This window comes from Bubalus bubalis, chromosome 7, assembly GCF_019923935.1.
Source record: "Bubalus bubalis isolate 160015118507 breed Murrah chromosome 7, NDDB_SH_1, whole genome shotgun sequence".
NCBI lineage: Eukaryota > Metazoa > Chordata > Mammalia > Artiodactyla > Bovidae > Bubalus > Bubalus bubalis.
In genome coordinates, this window is record NC_059163.1 from 33,722,102 (window position 1) to 33,745,596 (window position 23,495).

At 37.9% G+C, this 23,495-nt stretch overlaps 1 protein-coding gene across 2 annotated transcripts in view; it reads left to right on the forward strand.

The window, feature by feature from the left end:
- Positions 1 to 16,781, forward strand: part of TMPRSS11A (transmembrane serine protease 11A) — a 54,321-nt gene extending 37,540 nt beyond the window's left edge. Inside the window, exons 6-10 of one of the 2 annotated variants that reach the window (XM_006079835.4) lie at positions 3,107 to 3,145; positions 5,064 to 5,235; positions 9,158 to 9,417; positions 13,865 to 14,007; positions 15,832 to 16,781. In XM_006079835.4, the coding sequence (XP_006079897.1) occupies positions 3,107 to 3,145; positions 5,064 to 5,235; positions 9,158 to 9,417; positions 13,865 to 14,007; positions 15,832 to 15,993 (776 nt within the window). In that variant the 3' untranslated portion in view covers positions 15,994 to 16,781. The remainder of the gene's footprint in view (positions 1 to 3,106; positions 3,146 to 5,063; positions 5,236 to 9,157; positions 9,418 to 13,864; positions 14,008 to 15,831) is intronic. The other variant, XM_006079836.4, reaches the window with a different exon arrangement.
- The last annotated feature ends 6,714 nt before the right edge of the window (positions 16,782 to 23,495 follow it).

A 23,495-nucleotide genomic window follows, 5' to 3' on the forward strand; every position in this document is an offset into this window, starting at 1 on the left:
AACCCAGGAGGGAAGAACCTCTCAAGGGCTTAATCCACCTTCTTTGTTTTCTCCTTTGTGGAGAAACAAATGAATCGAGGTTGTGAAATAGTGAAGTTCTGATAAGTTACAAGATATGTTCTACATAATTTTAAATAACCAGTTAATTTGGAAGGAACTTAAAAGCCTGAGCTATCTGAAACCAGAAATGAAGCATGAAGTGGTCATCGGGTATCTGGGCTTTTTGTCTCTTATAGGTCAGCTTGTGACCTGTAGTCTGTTTTAATATCTATAGTACATTAAAGGGCAGGACGTGCTGATGAAGAACCTGATTTGAGAGTTACCTGATTCTAACTCTACTGAGTCACTACAGGACTACCCAAGTTCTGTAAAGGACTTGTATTTACGAAGTCCACCAAAGGGCTACCATGCCTTTTCCTCCACTTTCTCACCTATAATCTTGCAAATATAATATTTGTTCTTCCTGAAGTCACAGAAATATCAAGAGGTGGGAGGGGTGTTCAGGAAGGGGAACACATGTACACCCGTGGCAGATTCATGTTGATGTATGGCAAAACCAATACAATACTGTAAAGTAAAAAAAAAAAAAAAAGAAATGTTAGTAACTTAAAAAAAAAAGAATATATACAAGGAAACAGAAAATATAATATTGAACATATAGGCTATTAGAAAGCTAGAAAATTGTGCATATGCCTTGGAAACCTGAAAACATTAATGCAAATAATTGGTGGTAGAAAAATCTAGAAAGCCGAATGTTTCCAAATTTCCAAATGTGAAAAGAGCAGCACTTACTAGTACTTAGGAAAGGCTCACTTGGTAGAAAACTGATTAGAATCCTAAGGCAATCCTTGTAGACAAAAAAACTGCTCTCCAGCAATACTTAATTTGGGGGATTTCAAATGAATGGAAAATTGCAGAAATTCTAGACAAAATCTAGAAATAACCTTGCAGCCCCAGATTTATCCATAATCTGGCAAGAATCTGTGTTTTGGTTTGACAAATAACTGTGCGGTGTGCGCCCTTCCTGTGATGTGATGTCAGAACAAAACTAATATCGACTCCTTTGAATTGCAAATGCCATGGCTGTGGAAGAGCTGCTCATCACCCATGGGCTGTTGATGTGGGCCCCAGTCCTTACCGTGTTACTTGTAGCGTGTTCAGCCCTGAATACGATTACTGTCAACTCAGAAGTGTGTTAGAGGGTCATGTTCAAAACTAAGGTGTTAGTGTTTTTTTTCACTCCTAAACATAGAAAGTAAAACCATTTTGTCAAACTTGGTAATTTGCAATAGTCAGTCACTTGTATATGGGCAGTTTACCTCCAGGTATAATCATTCTGTCTTAAATTCTTTCCTCAAAAATCCAATGAAACTCCCAACTATTACATGTACCCTGGTCTCATTCCTGGAAAGGACTGAGTTGCATCTTGCTCAAACTAAGCAGAAGAAGCTCTAACTGAAGAATTCTAAATTTATACCATTTAATGCATTACTAACATGGGGCATATTCAAATACCTCATTTTATTTCACTTCACTTTATTGCACTTCACAGATGCTGTGTTTTTACAAATTGAAGGTTTGTGGCAATTCTGTGTCAGATGATAGTTAGCATGCTTTAGCAGTAAAGTACTTTTTAATTAAGGTATGTATATTGTTTTTTAAGACATAATGCACACTTAATGGACTACAGAATGGTGTAAACATAAACTTTTAAATGCACTTGGAAACAAAAAATATTTTGACTTGCCTTATTGTGATATTTGCCTATTGCAGTGGTCTCAAACTGAACCCACAAAATCTCCAAAGTATGCTTATAATTTTAAAAAATAAAACAAGAAATTTACTACCTTAAAACTACATTTGACCAAAAATTGAGTTTCTTCTATAAATAAAGACTGAGGATCTGTACTGAGCAACTGATTCTTCACTATCTAATGATTTAGTCATGCCTTTTATGAGTTTATTGGATATTCTCAAGAGCTCCCACTTTGTATAGTTCATCATCATTAGTTTCCCAAGTGAAATTTATAGAAGGTAAGTGGAAAGAAACATTCTTATTGTGCATAATGGGAAGTTAAATGTAGAGAATATGAGTCTGAGACACACAGCACTGGTAGAAATAAGTAAAACCATCCATCCTCATTCTACCTATTAAGCACTTTTATTTTGAAAACCATCCCACTTTTCATGCAACCATTCATCAACTTAATTTTAAATGTTTGTATTTCCTTTATCAGGTTACCAACTTTGTTGGAAATGACAGAATTTTATCTTAGATTCTGTCCAATAATTAGCCTCTACCAGTATCCAGCAGGTGTTTGATAACAATATATAGTAGTTTATTCCTCAGGCAGGGGAATATTTTGATAATTTAAGAACTGTGTTTTAGAAGTATTTTAAATATACTTTCTGTGGTAGTTTTCAAAGTTATTTTTTTTTTCATCCTTAAACCCTTGCACCAAAGAAAGGCTTACGTGAAATCTTAAACAGAAGAGATAAAAGCAGACTTGTTCTAGTTGAGGCTAAGTTTGAACCTAAAGACTCCATCAGTTGTTCCCTCTTTCCCTACTTTCTCTATATACTTAAGTAAAATCCAAAGATTTATCCTAAGCCATTGGAAAGCCACAGTTCTGTATTACTACGAATGATTTGTGGGTTTTGATTATGCATATTTGAGCCTTAATCACTCACTGCTTATTGCCTATATGTGCAGTGCTTAGTCACTCAGTCATGTCCAACTCTTTGCAACCCCATGGACTGTAGCCCACCAGGCTCCTCTGTCCATGGGGACTCTCCAGGCAAGAATACTGGACTGGGTTGCCAGGCCCTCCTCCAGGGGATCTTCCCAACCCAGGGATTGAACCCAGATCTCCCACAGAGCAGGAGAATTCTTTACCATCCAAGCCACCAGGGAAGCCTAGAGATTGCCTATAAATCTCTACCAAAACCATACATATATCCTGTTATATCAGCTGTTTTCCTGACTCATCCATATGCTCAAATTTCTGTACTCAATATATGATGAGTATTCTCTGATAATTTCTGGTCATTGAGACTAACTAGGAGAATATCAAATTATCATTCTTTGTTCTATCTTGTTTTTCAGCAATGAGCTCATCAACAGGGAAGCTAACTGTCCAAGCATGTAAGTCTAGTTAGCTTAAAAACACAAGTTCCATTTCCATCTCAGAAAGGATAATATCTTCAAATATTAGCTCATAATTTCCCACTCATGTTCCACATTTTCTTTTGGAGAGAATAACAATTGTGTAACTAATGAAAATACTTTTTTTTTTCCTAACTCTAAAACCAACCTTTTTTGTCATCTTCAATAAAAATATTTTACATGGTGGAAATCTAGGAGCAATTTGAAGAAATTTTATATTTCTGATTTGGAATAAATGGACTTGCCTTGATAATTTTTAAATGCTACTAATTATGCTGTCTACTGAGAAGTAAAATAATGAGAAAATGATAAATGGAAAAGAGATAGACCCCTTTACTTGTGATTGTCTATACAATTTCCTGATCATACTCGCCTTCATGGTTGACAGCAGCTCTACTCACTCACTTCATATCATCCCTTGCTTCATATCACTGTGGTCTAAAGTTTGAAAGAATTTTTTAAAAGTGGTGATGACTTTGAGCAAAGGTGTTCATTCATTTTCATCTGTCTTGCAAATATACTATATATTTTTATTCATTCATTCAATAAATATCCTTTTAAAATCTACCAAGTGCCAGAAAGTGAATACAAGTGTCACTAAGACATGATTCCTCCTCTAAAATTAAGGGTTTGAATTTAGAGGAAGACATAAATAAATCAGGAAATGTTAAAACAGTGTGATAAATGCTATGACAGAGATAGTGCAGGAAAGTCAATCACAGAGTCAGCTAACCTGACTTGGTCTTGTGGGGTCTGAAAGTAATCCTTGAGACAGGAGAAAGGAAGGACCACACAAATCAAGTGATAAGTGGGATGAATGTCCTGGGCAGGGAGAATAGTATGTAAAAATGTCTCTAGAAAAGCAAGAATATGATCACTTCTTATAAATGAAAAATGTCAGTGTGACTGTAATACAGGATTGGGGGTTGGGGACATGAGAAAGGGGTGTGATTAATAGTCATCAAGGACCAGAATCATGCTGAAACATTTCAACTTTATCTGGAATGAAAAGTCACCAAAGGGTTTTAGACACAACAGAAAGGCCACTCGGGTTCCAGGGTGGAGAATGGATTGGAGGAGCAACACTGGAGGCAAGGAGATGATCAGGGAAGCTGTTGCAGTCCTCCAGGTGAGAAGAACAGTAGTCTAAACTAGAGATGGCAGTGATGGGGATTTCTAAATGACTGGCCACAGTAGCAGTGTCTTCAGTACCAGTAAAGTGAATTTCCTCTTTGATACCTAATTTTTTGGAATAAAAATTGAACCTACCATATTTTATTTATTAGCAGCATGCTTTAAACAGGCTTCATTCTTAGCAGGAATCCTAAGCAGCAAACTAATCTCTGATCTGACCCACATAATAGAGTACTTATTTATCCCCACCTACAGTGAATGTGATATTTATGTGGAAATACAGAGTCCTCCATCCTAAAGAGCAAGAGACTGGTCATGATGCATTAACCATGCCACTTGAGGAACTAGTCACTCAGATAAATGTATGAGAGAAGGAGTTCCAAGGAATTGGCAGTTACTTCTCTGATCAGTTCTTCTGGTGAGGACTTTTATGTCAAAATAACAGGGTGGGATCACCTAAAACTAGGAAACAATAATCTTAGTAGGAGCTCCCAGAACATCTGGATAATTGACACCGCAAGTCCTCAAGACATACACTTTGTGGTGTGTCGATACTTCTCAGACTTATGTAGCTTCAGTGGGCAATATATATCCATTCTATAAATAAGGGAGTGAGCAAAACATCAATGAGAAGGCGGATATTAATATTGTACATGTTTATATAATGACTGATGCAAACATTGCACTGCAGCACTCTACTAATTTCTCTGTATCAAGAGTTATAGAGACATTTCTCATAATTTAATAATCGCATCTCTTTCAGGTTGTGGTAAACGAGTTGCTCCATTAGTAAGCAACAGAATAATGTCCGGAGAGATCGCAGGCAAGGCTGCCTGGCCTTGGCAAGCTTCTCTTCAGCATAATAAAATACATCAGTGTGGGGCCACCTTGATTAGTAATACTTGGCTTGTTACTGCAGCACACTGCTTTAAGAAGTAAGTGATTGATGTTACTACTACTTAAAAAACCATCTGAGTTTTATTGTCTTCTGAGTAATAATCAACATCCCCAAGTATTGCTGAGGGAAAATAAGGAAAGCATCTTTCACGTCTTTTTCTAAAGTATAGTGTTGTACTTGAACTTATTTGGAAAGTTCCTAGGAGGAGTAGTCACAATCCTGCTGCTGCTGCTGCTGCTGCTAAGTCGCTTCAGTCGTGTCCGACTCTTCGCGACCCCATGGACTGCAGCCTACCAGGCTCCTCTGCCCATGGGATTTTCCGGGCAATAATAGTGGAGTGGGTTGCCATTGCCTTCTCCGAGTCACTATCCTGGTGGTGAAAATGTAAATTGGTGCAGTCAGTATGAAAAACACTATGGAAGTTCCTTTAAAAAAAAAAAACTAAAAATTGAGTTGCCACATGATTTAGCAATCCCACTCCTGGGCATATATCCAGAGAAAACCCTAATTCTAAAAGATACACACACCCATGTTCATTGCAACACTACTTACAGTAGTGCCAAGACACGGAAGCAACCTAAATGTCTGTCAACAGAGGAGTGGATAAAAAAGATGTAGTATATATGGACAATGGACCAGTATTCAGCCATAAAAAAAAGAATGAAATAATGACATTTGCAGCAACAGAGATGGACCTAGAGATTATCATACTAAGCAAAGTAAGTCAGAGAAAGACAAATATCATATGATGTCACTTATATGTGAAATCTTTAAAAAGATACAGATGAACTTATTTACAAAACAGAAGCAGACTCACAGACATACAAAACAAACCTACAGTTATCAAAGAGGAAAAGTGGGGAGGGATAAATTAAGACTTTGGTATTAATAGATACTCACTACCCTATATAAAATAGATAAACAACAAAGACCTACTGTGTAGCACAAAGAGCTATATTCAATGACTTGTAATAACGTACAGTGTAAAAGAATCTGAAAAAAGAATATACATAAGCTGAATCATTTGATGCATACCTAAAACATTTTGAGTGAGTAAAAGTCGTTTAGTTGTGTCTGACTCTCTACAGCCCGCCAGGTTCCTCTGTCCATGGGGAGTCTCCAGGCAAGAATACTGGGAATTACCATACCCTCCTCCAGGGGATCCTCCCAACCCAGGGATCAAACCCAGGTCTCCCACATTGCAGGCAGATTTCTTTACTGTCTGAGCCACCAGGGAAGCCCAAAATATTATACATCAAATATAATTCAATCATTTTTTAAAAAAGAAATAATTAGGTGGATAAACAAGTATCTATATGCACAGCATCTGTATCTTTGCCTATTCCTCTTCAATGATGTTATTAATAGTTCAGTTAATTAGTTAAGGAACATTAGTCAGTTCAGTTCAGACGCTCAGTCATATCTGACTCTTTGAGACCCCATGGACTGTAGCATTCCAGGCTTTCCTGTCCATCACCAACTCCTGGAGCTTGCTCAAACTCATATCCATCAAGTCGGTGATGCCATCCAACCATCTCATCCTCTGTCATCCCCTTCTCCTCCTTCAATCTTTCCCAGCATCAGGCAGGATCTTTTCTAGGGAGTCAATTCTTTGCATCAGGTGGCCAAAGTATTGGAGCTTCAGCTTCAATATCAGTCCTTCCAATTAATAGTCAGGACTGATTTCCTTTAGGATTGACTGGTTTGATCTCCTTGCAGTCCAAGGGACTCTCAAGAGTCTCCTCCAACACCACAGTTCAAAAGCATCAAGTCTTCGGCACTCACCTTTCTTTATGGTCCAACTCTCACATCCATACTTGACTACTGGAAACACCATAGCCTTGACTAGATGGATCTTTTTTGCTCTCTAGGTTGGTCATAGTTTCTCTTCCAAGGAGCAAGTGTCTTTTAAATTCATGGCTGCACTCACCATCTGCAGTGATTTGGGAACCCAAGAAAATAAAGTCTCTCACTGTTTCCATTGTTTCCCCATCTATTTGCCATGAAGTGATGGGACCAGATGCCATGATCTTAAGTTTTCTGAATGTTGAGTTTTAAGCCAGCTTTTTCACTCTCCTCTTTCACTTTCATCAAGAGGCTCTTTAGTTCTTCTTCACTTTCTGCCATAAGGATGGTGTCATCTGCATATCTGAGGTTATTGATATTTCTCCCAGCAATCTTGATTCCAGCTTGTGCTTCATTCAGCCTGGCATTTCACATGATGCACTCTGCATATAAGTTAAATAAGCAGGGTGACAATATACAGCCTTGACATACTCCTTTTCCAATTTGGAACCAGTCTGTTGTTCCATGTCCGGTTCTAACTGTTGCTTCTTAACCTGCACACAGATTTCTCAGGAGGCAGGCAAGGAGGTGGTTAGTTGCCAAGGAACTTTAATCTTATTATTAATAATAGATTTTACTGGGAGATGGTATCCAATAAAGAACAGAGAGAGTCAAACAGACATGTGATACTAGGCATATAATTTAAAACATCTAGGCTCTATTTTCCTTAAGTATAAAACAAAGCCTTTACTAGATGACCTTTCATTACTAGATGATCTTTCCAATCCCTACATGTGCCATGATCCACCAGCTTCTCAAGCCCACAAGCTAGAAGTCACTCACAATCATCTCTCATAGGACCTCTGACAGCTTTACCTAACCCACTCTTACCTTCTAATCGTCTAGTCTCTGGAAAGAACCAATGTAATTTTTCATGCAAATAAGAGTACATTACTCTCAGTTAAAATCATCCAGTAAATTCCCATATTATTTGAATAAAATTTAAGAACTTTATTCAAGACCTATTTGTTGTCATTCAGTTGCTATGTTCTACTCTTTGCAACCCCATAGACTGCAGCATGCCAGGCTTCCCTGTCCTTAGCTATCTCCCAGAGTTTACTCAAACTCATGTCCATTGAGTCATTGATGCCATACAACCATCTCACCCTCTGTTGCCCCCTTCTCTCCCTGCCCTCAATCTTTCCCAACATCAAGGTCTTTTCCAGTGAGCCGTCTGTTCGCATCAAGTGGCCAAAGTCTTGGAGCTTCAGTTTCAGCATCAGTCCTTCCAATGAATATTCAGGGTTGATTTCCTTTGGGATTGACTGGTTTGATCTTCTTGCAATCCAGGGGACTCTCAAGAGTCTTCCCCAGCACCACAATTTTAAAGCATCAGTTCTTCCACACTCAACCTTTCTTATGATCCAACTCTCACATCCATACATGACTATTGGAAAAACTATAGCTTTGATTATCTGAACCTTTGTTGGCAAAGTGATGTCTCTGCTTTTTAATATGCTGTCTATGTTTGTCATAGCTTTTCTTCCAAGGAGCAAGCATCTTTTGATTGATGTACAAAACACTCTAAAATCTGGCCCCTGCCTACCTCACCAACCTCATTTCCCATCATTCTTCCTTTGTTTCCTGAACTGCAGCCAGTCTGTTCTTGGGATATTTGCCTGAAAACTTATCCCATCTTCCCATAGCTGACTGCTCATCAACCATGTCTCAACCCAAGTGCCATGTCCACTGCCCTATTTATAGTCCTTATCGATGCTCTAAGTTATTGATCTATTCATTCATTTTGCTCTTTTTCCTTCCCTGGAATCAAATGTACCCACCAGCAGGGGCTTTTCTGACTTGCTCACCACTTTATTCCTGGCACTTCAAATAAGGTTCGACATGTAGATGATCAATAAATATTTACTGAAGAAATGAATGAACAACTTTTATAGGCTTTACAGCTCTAAAATTCAATAATTCTGTACTGGATTCCAGCTCGAAGATGCTCTTTGTATATATTTTATCTTTCAAAATAGTAGCGGTAGACTATATGGTCAAAGAAAGCTATCATTGAATCCAAGTGTATTAGGGTGGAATTTTCTTTTTTATTAGCCTACATGCAATTATTGTTATGCAATTCATATATTCTGATAATATCTAAACTTTTCCAGTAAAGCAAACCCACATCAGTGGACTGTTAGCTTTGGAACAAAAATCAACCCTCCATTAATGAAAAGAAACATCAAAAGAATTATCGTCCATGAGAGGTACCGCTCCCCAGCAAGAGAGTACGACATTGCTGTTGTGCAGTTCTCTCCCAGAGTCACCTTTACTGATGACATCCGACGAATTTGTTTGCCAGAAGCCTCTGCGTCCTTCCAACCAAATTCAACTGTCTATATCACAGGATTTGGAGCACTTTTTTATGGTGGTGGATATCTAAAAACGAATCACGGAGCTCTAAGCTCTATTTATGGCAGTGTTATTTAATGTCCATCAGTAATATCCTGTCAGACTTTCCCACACAGTTTGGATCAGGGCTCTTGTTTTTGCAAGTGACAGAAGCTCAATCCAAATTAACTAAAGTAAAAAATAATAATAATATGGCAAATTTGGCCTTTGTAATTTGGAATTAAGAGGTGAGATGAGTCTGACTTCAGGTACATGTGAATTCAGGAGTTTGTGTGATGTCATCAGGCTCTGAATCGCTGAGTTTTTCCACGGGTTGGCTCGGTTTTCCCCAGGTCACATTCATTACAAGGAATTCTAGCGCCACATAGTGGTGAGGGTGGCCAACAGCAGCTCAGCGTGTACATCTTCACCTAGCTGATGTCAGGGAAGAACACGTCTCTCCCTTTGCCAGAATCTATGTTAACCCCAGAAAAGGTCTCTTTTGGCCCAGCTTGTGTCCAGGGGTACCAGACTGACTGGTTGACTCAATTCTCACTCTTACGACTACAGAAATAAAGGTAGATATGTGATTGGCAGCTTGGTCAGAATCACGGGTAATGAGGGAAAGAGCTCCAACAGGAAAGGCTTCAAGGAAGATATAAAGGGAAAGAAGGTTCCCTCAGAAACACTAAAGTCTATCTCTATGTACCATTACCTATGCAATGCCAGGTATACACTATATATGCTAAAATACTCATGCCCACCTTCACTCTGACGCCTTCACTTTGAGCCTCACCTCTGTGAGCCTCCTCTCTTTTTCACTGCCCTTCCCCTTAGTTTGCTCCTTCACTTAGTATCACTTTTCTCAGTCACCTCAAAAATGTTTCCTTTGCTCAGCTATAATCTCCAGTTGCAGCAAAATCTGCTTCAGAACTAAAGAGGCTAATTAAGAGTGATTTGGGGTAAGAATACTGTATAGAGACAAATCATCTCTGAAAATAAAGTTTCCACTGACCTCTCTAAAATGATTTAACTTGATATACTAACAATCTCCTAAAAAATAAAATTGGCTTCATGTTTTAAGGTTTTCAAAACATACTCAGACATACTCTGGATTCTAAAATTTGGTCCAGGCGCATACATATAACAACAGCAACAGGGTTTCTTTGACTCTAGGCTTGAGAAGATAAGAAAGGACTTTTTGAGAAAGAAAAAATTCATTCACAGAGCTCTATACAATTTATTGATATACAATAAACTCTAAAGAATAAATCATTAATTCTTATTCTTCACTTATTATTCACAAAGGAACCAGGAATACCTTTCACTAATGTGGTTGATGATGGGCTTGATGGTCTTTAGATTTTTCTCCAGATGTCCCATGTGGTTTCTTTAAGGTTATATTTCCAATCACAGAAATTATTACCCATACCTTAACAAGCCCAGGGAGCTGTAAGCCTGACAACAATATGTCTTCTCTCTCTCTAATGGATCTTCTCCTAAGATAGAGTTGCATTCTTCGTTTGATGAGAGGAGCATTTCAGATTCCCTTTGGCTTGATGGAAAGAAATCATTTCTGACCTGGAGTCTCAGGTTGGCACAGAAATATATCTGCCATAATAGTTTTTGAGTAGCAATACAATCTAATTTATGTAGAACACTATAATTAGCAACAGGATACCTACTTTTTTAAAGCACCAATGGAACATTCGCCAAGATAGACTATATCTAGGTCTATAAAACATTCTCTGACAAACTTAAAAGAATGGAAATCATATATAGTACGGTCTCTGATGATAATGCAATCAAACTAAAAACCAGTAACAGAGAGATAATAGAAAAATCTCTAAATGCTTAAAAATTAAACAACACACTTCTAAATAATCCATAGGTAAAAGAGGAAATCTTGAAGATAATTATAAGTATTAATAGAATGAAATGAATACAGGATGCAGCTAAAACAGTACAGAGACAGGGAAACATAGCAAAATGCATGTATTATAAAATAAGAAAGCTCTCCTTTTAAGACACTAGAAAAGAAGAGAAAATAAACCTAAAATAAATACGAGGAAGGCAATAATATAAGAGTGGCAATGAATATAATAAAAATGAAAAAATGGAGAAAATTGAATTTAAAAACTGATTCCTTGAAAAAAGAGCAATACTTTCTGGGAAATGTCATTAAGCATTCTCACAGTAGTTGAGAAATAGTTGAGGGATGTACAGGATTTGTAGGCTAAACTTTTTATAACTCCTTGCCAATGAGTTTTATTAAAAAGCTATGAATTTATACTGTCACCTACACTGTGCATTTCATCTTACCTTTCCCAGCACTGGGCATGAATTATTTTTAATTGGTAATGTAATAGCCAAAAAAAAATTACACTAGTTGTACTCAAAGAACAGAATATCTTGAGCATTTTTAAACATTTTAGCAAATACCTGTCCAGAAAAAATCCTGAATTGACATTCTACAGAAATTAGTGTCCATTATTAGTTTCTGAAGGAGATCAGCCCTGGGGTTTCTTTGGAAGGAATGATGCTAAAGCTGAAACTCCAGTACTTTGGCCACCTAATGTGAAGAGTTGACTCATTGGAAAAGACTCTGATGCTGGGAGGGATTAGGGGCAGGAGGAGAAGGGGACGACAGAGGATGAGATGGCTGGATGGCATCGCTGACTCAATGGACGTGAGTCTCTGTGAACTCCGGGAGTTGGTGATGGACAGGGAGGCCTGGCGTGCTGCGATTCATGGGGTCACAAAGAGTCGGACATGACTGAGCGACTGATCTGATCAGTTTTCTACTGCTGTGTAACAAATTGCCACAAATTTAACAACTTGAAAGAAAATGCATTTATGATTTCACAGTTTCTATGGGTCAGAAATCCAGACATAGCATAGCTGGCATCTCATTTCAACGTCTCATTAGCAATCAAAGTATTGGCTGGGGTTGAGGTCTCATCTATGACTCTTTTCCAAGCTCACTGGTTGTTGATGGAATTTAGTTTCTTGCACCTACAGAGTTTATGGCAGCTTGCTTCTCCAACACTATTGGGAAAAAGTCTCTGAACTCAGGGAAAGCCTAGTTCAGTTCATTTCAGTCGCTCAGTCATGTCCAACTCTTTATGGCCCCTTGGACTGCAGCACTCCAGGCTTCCCTATCCATCAGCAACTCCTGGAGCTTGCTCAAACTCAGGTCCATTGAGTTCATGATGCCACCCAACTATCTCATCCTCTGTCATCCCCTTCTCCTCCTGCCTTCAATCTTTCTCAGCATCAGGGCCTTTTCCAGTGAGTCAGTTCTTCACATCAGGTGGCCAAAGTATTGGAGCTTCAGCAGAAGGCCTAAACCCCTTTTAAAAGGGCTTATCTGATTCAGTCAGGCCCACCTTGAATAATTTCCGTTTTGATGAACTCAATATCAAGCTGACTACATCTTAATTAATCTTCAATATTCCCTCACCTGTGTCACAGAATATAACCTAATCATGAGAATGACATCCATTATATTCACAGGTCCCACTTAGACCTAGGGGAAAAGACATCACTTAGGAATCTTGGGGATCATAGTAGAATTTTGTCTACTGCAGGGTCAGTTTCCCAACCAGCATGTGGCTGATACAAAGAACCCCCGAATACTTGTTATATTATTGGTTTCTATCATAAATAGTTGTCTTCTGCATTAGTATCGGTTTCTATAACTCAGGCTCTAGTTTATGACCTGAGGTTCCAAAATTATAATACATAATGAAATCATTGCCTTTACCTGTCATTATGTGTGTGAGAGTTCCCCATAAAATATAAAGGATAAAATAAAGATATATAGTTATTTTATCAGGCCAAAACTGTCTAGGCCTACAAAGTTTCTGGGAACAATCTACAAATATAAACTTATTAAAAAAATAAATACCTTCCTAAATATACAAACTGATTGTTTTTAAGTAAAGGTACAAAAAGGAAACAAAATGTTTTCTTTGCTAGTATAGGTATTTTAAAATGAGATAAGGACAATTTTCATTTACATTTGCCAGAGAATAAGTAGAACTTATTTCCTTAAGAACTGCTTACATTAACTTCATCTTGTTTGACAATTTTTGTTGTTGTTCAGACACTCTGTCATATCCAACTCGTTGCGAACCCACGGACTGCAATGTGCCAGGCTTCCCTGTCTTTCACCATTTCCCAGAGCTTGCTCAAACTCTTGACCATTGAATCAGTGATGCCATTCAACCATCTCATCCTCTGTCATCCCCTTCTCCTCTGGCCTTCTATCTTTCCCAGCATCAGGGTCCTTTCTAATAAGTCGGCTCTTTGCATCAGGTGGCCAAAGTATTGGAGCTTCAGCTTCCGCATCAGTCCTTCCAGTGAATATTCAGGATTGATTTCCTTTAGGATTGACAACTTTAGTTTGAAATAAAAAGGTCTGCACTTCATTCTAGCTAAGAATACTGGTTGTAAACACTAAAATTACTTTGCTTTTCCTTAAGGGGAATCCCAAAATGATCTTCGAGAAGCCAGACTGAAAATCATAAGTGATGATGTGTGCAAGCAGCCACATGTGTATGGCAGTGATATAAAATTTGGAATGATGTGTGCTGGATATCTGGAAGGAATATATGATGCCTGCAGGGTAGGTGGAGAGAGATTATTTTGATGCCATTAACTCAAAAATATTTTATCTGGCTCAAAAATATTCTATGCTTTTTATATTAGTAAAATACAGAGATTATGTCCATGCAAAAATTTATAAATGCTAATTTCAAATACAAACATTTTAATGTTTTATTAAGCAAAACAAACAAATTAAGCAAAACAAAATAACCAAAAAGCTTCCTTGATGTTATCAAACTAACCAATAAAATTTAATTTTAATATCAGAAATCCAGAGTTTCATAAAGCAGAGTCTCTTTCCTTAAAGAGCTAACATCTAGAAAAGAAATAATCATGAACAATAAACTATGATGTAATAAGTTATATAATAGAGAACAATTTTTTATTTAAAGTATAGTTGATTTACAATACAATGTTAGTTTCAGATGTGGAGAATACATATTTTTAGCTTGAAGGGAACATCTTTGGAACAAATATGAGAGAGATAATGCTTCAATGAGGCCTAAAAGATAAAGAACATTTAGCTGGTTATAGAATAAGCAGAGAATATTATAGAAAAGAGATAAAGCACAGCCATATTATGAAGGTGTGAAATACAATTCATATTTGAGGCAACTGCAAGTAATCTGTTGTGTCTCAGCCTAAGGAGGATGAGAAGTGAGAAGCAGTTAATGGTGAGGCGGATTAGGTCAAGTTGTATCTAGTCCCCTTTCCAGGGCCCTCCTCTTGTCCAGCATCTGTCCTGCATGTATATTTTCGGACAAATGCATTTGTAACACGTTTCATCCTGTAGGCACTTGCTTTATAAGTGTTTACAAGAACATGTGGGGGTTCTTGAAAACTCCAAGGAGGTGATTCCATATGGTGAAATGATGGGAATTGTATTGTCATCAGGTGGCAGAAAACTCTGCCCAGAGTCCCACAGATTACACAGCATAGACAACCTCTGTCAGAAAACCAGCAGGGAGTTGTGCAGCACATGGGTTGGGCCACAGCAGAATCTGGTACACATCTAGGCTAAGAGTGTGCAGGGAGGCAGCTAGCATTCAGGGATTCCAGAGAGAGGTTCATGCTATGACAGACAAGTGTAAGGTGGTGACTGAAACACAGAGGACATGGGAATCTAGGCGAATGGTGAGATTAGTGGTAAGTCTCTGGATAGAGTGGTAGTCATAAAATAAAGAGCTTTCACTGCATTGGGGAGCACAGGTAAGATTCCTGCCTTGTGACTGCACAGTGCATAATAAGGCAGCTCTAGGCAGTTCTAGTCATAAAAAAGTTGGGGATATCATCAAGGAAGGGACTCAGGCACAATGGAAGCAGGAATACAAGGATGGCTACTAGGGTTCATGGGGAGGGGTTTGGTTCATCTGATAAAACGGAAGCCCAGGCACCCTACTTGGAGTCAGGGGAAAAAAAAAATCACAGCTTGACTTTCTGTGTTGTATACTTGAAATCTGCTAAGAGTAGACCTTAAGCACTCTCACCACACACACATGCACACATACACACCAAGTAACTATGTGAGGTGATGGATGTGTTAATTAACCTGATCATGGTAATCATTTCACAAAGTATATATGTCAAATTATCACAATATACACTTTAAATATATATGATTTTATTCATGAATTATACATCTATAAAACTGAAAAATAATTTTTAAATGTGGAAATTGAACTTTAAGGCTTTTATAATTACTAAAACCCATGTTTCAATGAATTATCCTACAGTTGGTAGTCTATAAATATACTTCCTAATAATAAAATATGTGGTTCATCAAAATATCTTAAGTAATGAGTTTCATATTTAATTCATTTTCTTTCTCTTTTTTTCTTTTCAGGGTGATTCTGGGGGACCTTTAGTTGGAAAGGACTTTAAAGATACCTGGTATCTCATTGGAATCGTGAGCTGGGGAGATAACTGTGGTCAGAGGAACAAACCTGGAGTCTACACAAAAGTGACTTATTACCGAAACTGGATTGCTTCAAAAACAGGCCTCTAATGCGCTATACAACTTAAACACTGAGAGCTGTATGCAGGTCATACATGCATGAGAATCCATATATTTTGTGGTTGTAGTACAATGAAGTGAAATTAAATGACATGATTTATTTCCAAATCACTTTAATCAACCAAAATCCCATGGCCAATTTGTAAAGGATTTAAATTTATAAGGTAGTGAGCCAGTTTAGCCTGGTTTGAAAAATACAATAGAGATACTGGGCTTTTTAAGTCAGTGAGCTAGAGTATAGAAGAGAAGCAATGCAAATTTTGAGGATAATCCATAACATTTTTAGGATGTCTTTGTTAGGGATGTCTTCTTAAACAAGAAACTTTTTAAATTCTCAGAGTTTAGGAAACCCATGTATAACTTTATCATTTCTCCAGAGCTCACAAATACTTATTTCCCCCCTTTTTTTTCTTGTTCTTCCATGTTTTCCAAAGAGATTTTACATATTTTCTATTTATAAATCCATTGGAAGGATTTTAATTTAAAAAAATTATATCTAAAAAACAAAGTACAGTGATAAATCAAGCCAGAGATCTTCTGACCTTTGCGTGCTGTGAAATCTTAATTTTTCAGTGATAAAGATAATATAAAGACACACACATACCCCACACACATGTGCACATACAGAATATCCCTACCTTCAGATATTCACAGAAAAGCATGATTGATAAATATAGACAGCAATTAGCTAGTCAAAAACGTATTTTTGTTTCAAATATTTGGGGGAATGTGATAGTAACTTCATGAGCTGTCCCAAAACAATGGCACAAAAAATTGAACACTTTGACCACCAGGGGGAAGTTTTGTAAATTATTGTTAAGGTTAAATGCCTAGAAAAAAATGAAGATTTGTTAATACGTTGAAGAATTAATGAGCATTATCTTTCCACGTGGGATTCCCTGATAGCTCAACTGGTAAAGAATCCGCCTGCAATGCAGGAGACCCTGTTTCTGGGTCTTCCTGGGTTGGGAAGATCCGCTGAAGAAGGGATAGGCTACTCACTCCAGTATAAAAGTTTATTCCTTTGTATTACTGTAGCCAATTGTCTCCTAAGGCTTGTGGCAATAGCCTATTGCAACCATGAAATACCAAGTATTTTTTTCTAATTTAATAAATGCAGATTTTGATGACCCACCATACAGAAGATATGAACAAAGTGCTTTGAAATAGCAAATGAACCCATAAGTGTCTCATGAAGATATTAGGAGAGTCACGCTCATGTATTCCATAATATTAATAGAGTTAGATGATGATTTTGTAGAAACTGTTACTCTGTGTGACAATACTGGTTAGACATCAGGGTTATGCATCATTTACTCATGTAAACCCAAATATAAACCAAGCCATTAGACAATTGAGTTATTTTATAATTCCCATCACATGCTATTGATAAGGCATAAAAATAATCCTAAAATAATCCAAAGGAGATTTAAAATTTATTCACCATAAAAATTAATCCATAAGTTAGACTCAGAATTTGAAGCATAGAAAACACTACAAGCCCTGTAGGCCAGTACACTTAGAGTTCAGAGAACTGAAGCCAGTAAAGTGAAGCTGTAGGTAATATGTATCCCCAGTGGGCCTAGGGCCCAGGGCCTAAGCTAAGCTAAGCTAAGTCACTTCAGTCGTGTTTGACTCTGTGCAACCCCATAGACGGCAGCCCACCACCCAGGCTCCGCCGTTCCTGGGATTCTCCAGGCAAGAACACTGGAGTGGGTTGCCATTTCCTTCTCCAATGCATGAAAGTGAAAAGTGAAAGTGAAGTCGCTCAGTCGTGTCTGACTCTTCGAGACTCCATGGACTGCAGCCTACCAGGCTCCTCTGTCCATGGGATTTTCCAGGCAAGAGTACTGGAGTGGGGTGCCATTGCCTAGGACCCATCAATTTCACATATCCTTTTGTTACAAAGTATCTTTATGATCATCTATATTATTGAATCATCAGCTGTATAAAAATTTCAGTGAGTTCTACCGAATCTGTTTTAAATTAAGAAACTCAAGAATTTTAAATTAGTGATTCACTTAGGCAGCTGGCTGCCAATTCTCAGAACTCACTTCAGGATAAAGTTGCTTCTTCATACATAAAGATATACATAGGCACATAAATTATTCAGTATTATGGTGGTAAGAAACAATTTCAATTTCTAGTGTTAAGATTCAAGGAACGACCTTAGAGTTATAACTTTGTGTTTCTAAATAGTCTTGTGAAACATTTAATCCTGGATCACATATAAGCAAATATTGGTGTATCATTTAAAATCTAATAATAAACTTGGTGATCAGAGCATTCTACAAATAATATCATTGAATCTGTGTTAGGCCAACTGAATAAATCTTTCTTTCAACTTTTGTTTAAAAATTACATTTCTTTTAATTAACTAGTTTGGGTCACTCAACCTAGTTTGAACAGAAGCAGAAGATATTAAGAAGAGGTGGCAAGAATACATGAAGAACTGTACAAAAAAGGTATTCATGACCCAGATAATCACAAAGTGTGATCACCAACCTAGAGCCAGACATTCTGGAATGTGAAGTCAAGTGGGCCTTAGGAAGCATCACTAGGAACAAAGCTAGTGGAGGTGATGGAATTCCAGTTGAGCTATTTCAAATCCTGAAAGATGATGCTGTGAAAGTGCTGCACTCGATATGCCAGCGAAAAATCTGGAAAACTCAGCAGTGGCCACAGGACTGGAAAAGGTCAGTTTTCATCCCAATCCCAAAGAAAGGCAATGCCAAAGAACGCTCAAACTACTGCACAATTGCACTCATCTCACACACTAGCAAAGTAATGATCAAAATTCCCCAAGCCAGGCTTCAACAGTACGTGAACCATGAACTTCCAGTTGTTCAAGCTAGATTAGAAAAGGCAGAAGAACCAGAGATCAAATTTCCAACATCCATTGGATCATCAAAAAAGCAAAAGAGTTCCAGAATAACATTTACTTCTGCTTTACTGACTATGTCAAAGCCTTTGACTGTGTCGATCATAGCAAACTGGAAAATTCTGACAGAGATGGCAATACTAGACCACCTGACCTGCCTCCTGAGAAATCTGTATGCAAGTCAAGAAGTAACAGTAGAACTGGACATGGAACAATAGACTGGTTCCAAATCAGGAAAGGAGTATGTCAAGGCTGTATATTGTCACCCTGCTTATTTATCTTGTATACAGAGTACATCATGCGAAATGCCAGGCTGGATGAAGCACAAGCTGAAATCAAGATTGACGGGAGAAATATCAATAACCTCAGATATGCAGATGACACCACCCTTATGGCAGAAAATGAAAAAGAACTAAAGAGCCTCTTGATGAAAATGAAAGAGAAGAGTGAAAAAGTTGGCTTAAAACTCAACATTCAGAGAACTAAGATTACGGCATCCAGTCCCATCACTTCATAGCAAATAGATGGGGAAATAATGGAAACAGTGAAAGACTTTATTTTGGGGGGCTCCATAATCACTGCAGATGGTGACTGCAGCCATGAAATTAAAAGACGCTTGCTCCTTGGAAGAAAAGCTATGACCAACCTAGACAGCATATCAAAAAGCAGAGACATTACTTTGCCAAAAAAGGTCTGTCTAGTCAAAGCTATGTTTTTTCCAGTAGTCATGTATAGAATGAGAATTGGACTATAAAGAAAGCTAAGCACTGATGTATTGATGCTTTTGAACTGTGGTGTTGGAGATGACTCTTGAGAGTCCCCTGGACTGCAAGGAGATCCAACCAGTCCATCCTAAAGGAAATCAGTCCTGAATATTCATTGAAAGGACTGATGCTGAAGCTGAAACTCCAATACTTTAGCCACCTGATGCGAAGAAATAACTCGTTGGAAAAGACCCTGATGCTGGGAAAAACTGAAGGCGGGAGGAGAAGGGGATGATAGAGGATGAGATGGTTGGATGGTATTACCAACTCGACGGGCATGAGTTTGAGTAGGCTCTGGCAGCTTGTGATCGACAGGGAAGCCTGGCATGCTACAGTCCATGGGGTCACAAAAAGTCAGACACAACTGAGCGACTGAACTGAACTGAACTGAATTTGGGTCACTCTGAAGCAGGATTTTTCAACTTTAGCACTCCTGACATTCTGGACTAGATAATTCTTTGTTTTGAGAGGCTACCCTGTGCATTGTAAAATTTTAGCAGCATCCCTGACCTCTGCCTTCTAGACATCTGAAACACACTTCTCTCCATCCCGTCCAAATTATGTTAACTGAAAATATCACCAGATGTTGGCAAATGTCTCATAAGGGGTGAACTTCTTCCTTGTTGAAAACTATTAATAATCAAAGGCATTTGATTATTTTCAAAAATGCCAGAGATCATCTGAAAATTTTCACAAAGTATTCAAAAACTATAGTCTGCTGGTCAAACTGTGTGTTCACTATCATGTTCCTAAAAGAAATGGCAGAGTAAGTGACAGATACTTTAGTCAGTGACTATTTCAGATACAGAGTGATTGCCTCACACACAATGTGACTGAAGAGTTTCTCATACTCCTGCTTACAGCAAATTCATAGAGCACTATCAGCTATTGCTATGAAGACAGGCTTTCTATGAATACACCCTCTAGTAAGAATTTCTCTACATTGACCACAATTCACAGTAAGAAATGTCTCGTATCACAGCTCCATAAATATGTAACAAAATACATATATAGATTAAAAATTGAAACAGAAGATTCATAAAACAATGCCTCTCTTACTAAATACAATAAAATTTATTATTTCTATTCTATTTTGTTTTTAAAAAAATGCTTGACCGACCAACTAAATTGATTTCACAATCTATTAATCACAGGTTGTAACCTGTGTTTCCTATAACACATTCTGGAATAATCATTCACCATTATTAATGCCATAGTATTATTATCTTACCTGTTCCCACGACATTCCCTACCTTCAAACTATATTTTTAGCAAACTGTAGCTAGATTACAGGGCTTCCCAGGTGGTACTAGCGGTAAAGAACCTGCTTGCCAATGCAGGAGACATGAGACTCAGGTTCAATCCTTGGGTTGGGTAGATCTCATGTAGGAAGGCATGGCAACCTACTCCAGTATAATTGCCTGCAGAAGCCCATGGACAGAGAAGCCTGGCGGGCTAAGGTCCATAGGGTCACAGAGAGTTGGACATGATTGAAGCAACTTAGCACAGCACAGCACAGCTAGATTATGACACTGTTCAATACTGCTATTCCCACGCACTCAAATCTTCACTGATTTCCCCTTTGCCTGATAAACAGAGTATAAATCCACATCACCATAGCTTGTAAGGCCCTTTACAATCTGCCAACAACCAAGTAAAATTTTGTTTCACTCGTTCTCAGTGTTCTTGTAACACTGAATGTTACTCTTTATTTACTAACACATAGATAGTAGGTTATGCAAGATTCTCTTCACTCTACAAGATCTAGCTCAAATATCACCTCTATCAATAATACCTTTACTATCCAATAAAAATTACTCTTCATCCAAAGTTTTTTGAATGCTTTTTTTTTCCCTAGAGCTTTTCTCGTACTTTACTTTGTATGATAACTTTTATGTACATTTATTATCTCTAAAAACATACTAAGTTCCATTAGGCTAAAGACTGCTTTATTCATTTTTGTATTCCCCACAGCTTTTAGGAAAATAATCTGTATATATTATGGTTCATGAAAGAATAAATTAACAGGCTAATTATGATTTCTAGGAAGGAAAGACTCAGTTCTCAGTTACTAACTGCTTCCCTCAGCTCACTTTCTTTTACACTGCTTTCCAATCTGTGCTGGCCCCATCTAGCATATTCTTGGATGTTTCTAAGGAGTTCCAGCTCTCTGTCTACATTAGAAGCAATCAAAACACAGTAAGACAAGTCACTAACCTTTCAGGAGCCTCTCTAAATCAAAAACTTTGCCCCGTATTCCCTTAACTGAGCACATTCCAAACCTATAGGGATATTTGGAGATAAGATCAAAAAGTACATCTCCCATCTTCTTTTTTGTGTTTTTATTTGATCTACAAGGACTGTCCTTTCATCTTTTTTCTTTCATGGACCTCACAAATATGGGTACTTCCAAAAGGTCACCTTAGATCTCCATGATTGTATTTTTGCAGTTTAGGCTCTTCTTTGTTGAATTTGCTCAATGAGAGATAATAGAGATAAAACTAAAATTCATATGCAATATCCACTTTTGAATGCTCACAGAAATAAAAGGATTGGAATTTCAGAAAAAAAAAAAGATGACATTTGGTTCACCAACTTTAATTATCCATATGCCTGTCCTTTCCTTTCCATTAGTAATCAAGATTTAAATGATAAACTAACATTTTTAAACTGATTTTATTCTTTTCTAAGTTCAGGAGACTCCTCTTACACCAGAAGTCAATAAAAAAAAAAATGAAAGGAAATCCCAAATGTCACTTAGAAAGTGAGGGAAAATCAAAGATAAAAATGAGGCTTCAGGAGTCAGAAAAAGAACTGAAGAGCAGTTCTTCAGATCACCCTACACTGTGTTTAGCCTTGAAATAGGTGTTACAGGTTAAAGCATATAGATGACTCACTGGGGAAGCTCACATTTTTTCACTCAACCTTGATGATTCCCACATATTAAACTGTTGTCAATCATCTTGCTGGGATCATGTGTGGGTAGAGACAGCATTCAGGATTCCTATCAGTGCTTTCTTGAAACTGTACTATGCTGCTGCTGCTAAGTCGCTTCAGTCGTGTCCAACTCTGTGCAACCCCATAGACGGCAGCCCACCAGGCTTCCCCGTCCCTGGGATTCTCCAGGCAAGAACACTGGAGTGGATAACTGTACCATAAATGGTAACATAATCTGGCTCACGATACACTGCCCAGTGGGGGTCAGCACAAGCCTTTAGCTGGGCCTCTAACACCCGAAGCTCCTCTTCCTTTCCCTGGAGGGACAACTGGGAAGTAGGATGGAGACCATTCTAGGTCAAAAGTCATGCCACGGCCGACCACAATTCTGTTTCCTCTCTCTCCCTCTCATGCAATGAACACTATTCCTGGTACAAAGGCACAACCTTTTCTGGTTTTTCATGAAAACCACTCCCAAAACAGCCTATCCCTCACATTGCCTTTCATGGGGTTATTTTAAGAACCTAACCATCAAATAGGAGATGGTGTAACGATCTCCTAATTCAGCCGCATTCCTTATTTCCTTCTCGTTTAGATGCCTCTGGAAAAAATCAGATCAACAGTTTCTAGCACAAGACAAATAAACAAATTTAAAAAAAAAAAAAAAGACTAAATTCCAAGGTGATCTGGTAGCTTTTCCCTGTTCCATGACTACAGACTATTCCTAATCATCAAAATGATCATAGTATTAAATGTGCTTGTTCAAAAGCCTTGGAAAACAAATAAGGATGAATCAGTAGAAAATCACCAGTATTACTGATTAAAAAAAAAAAAAACAAAACTCAAGTACAAGCTATTTAAACAGTAAGTGAGAACTGTTATCTTTGTGTTAAAAGGATGTTATGATGCAC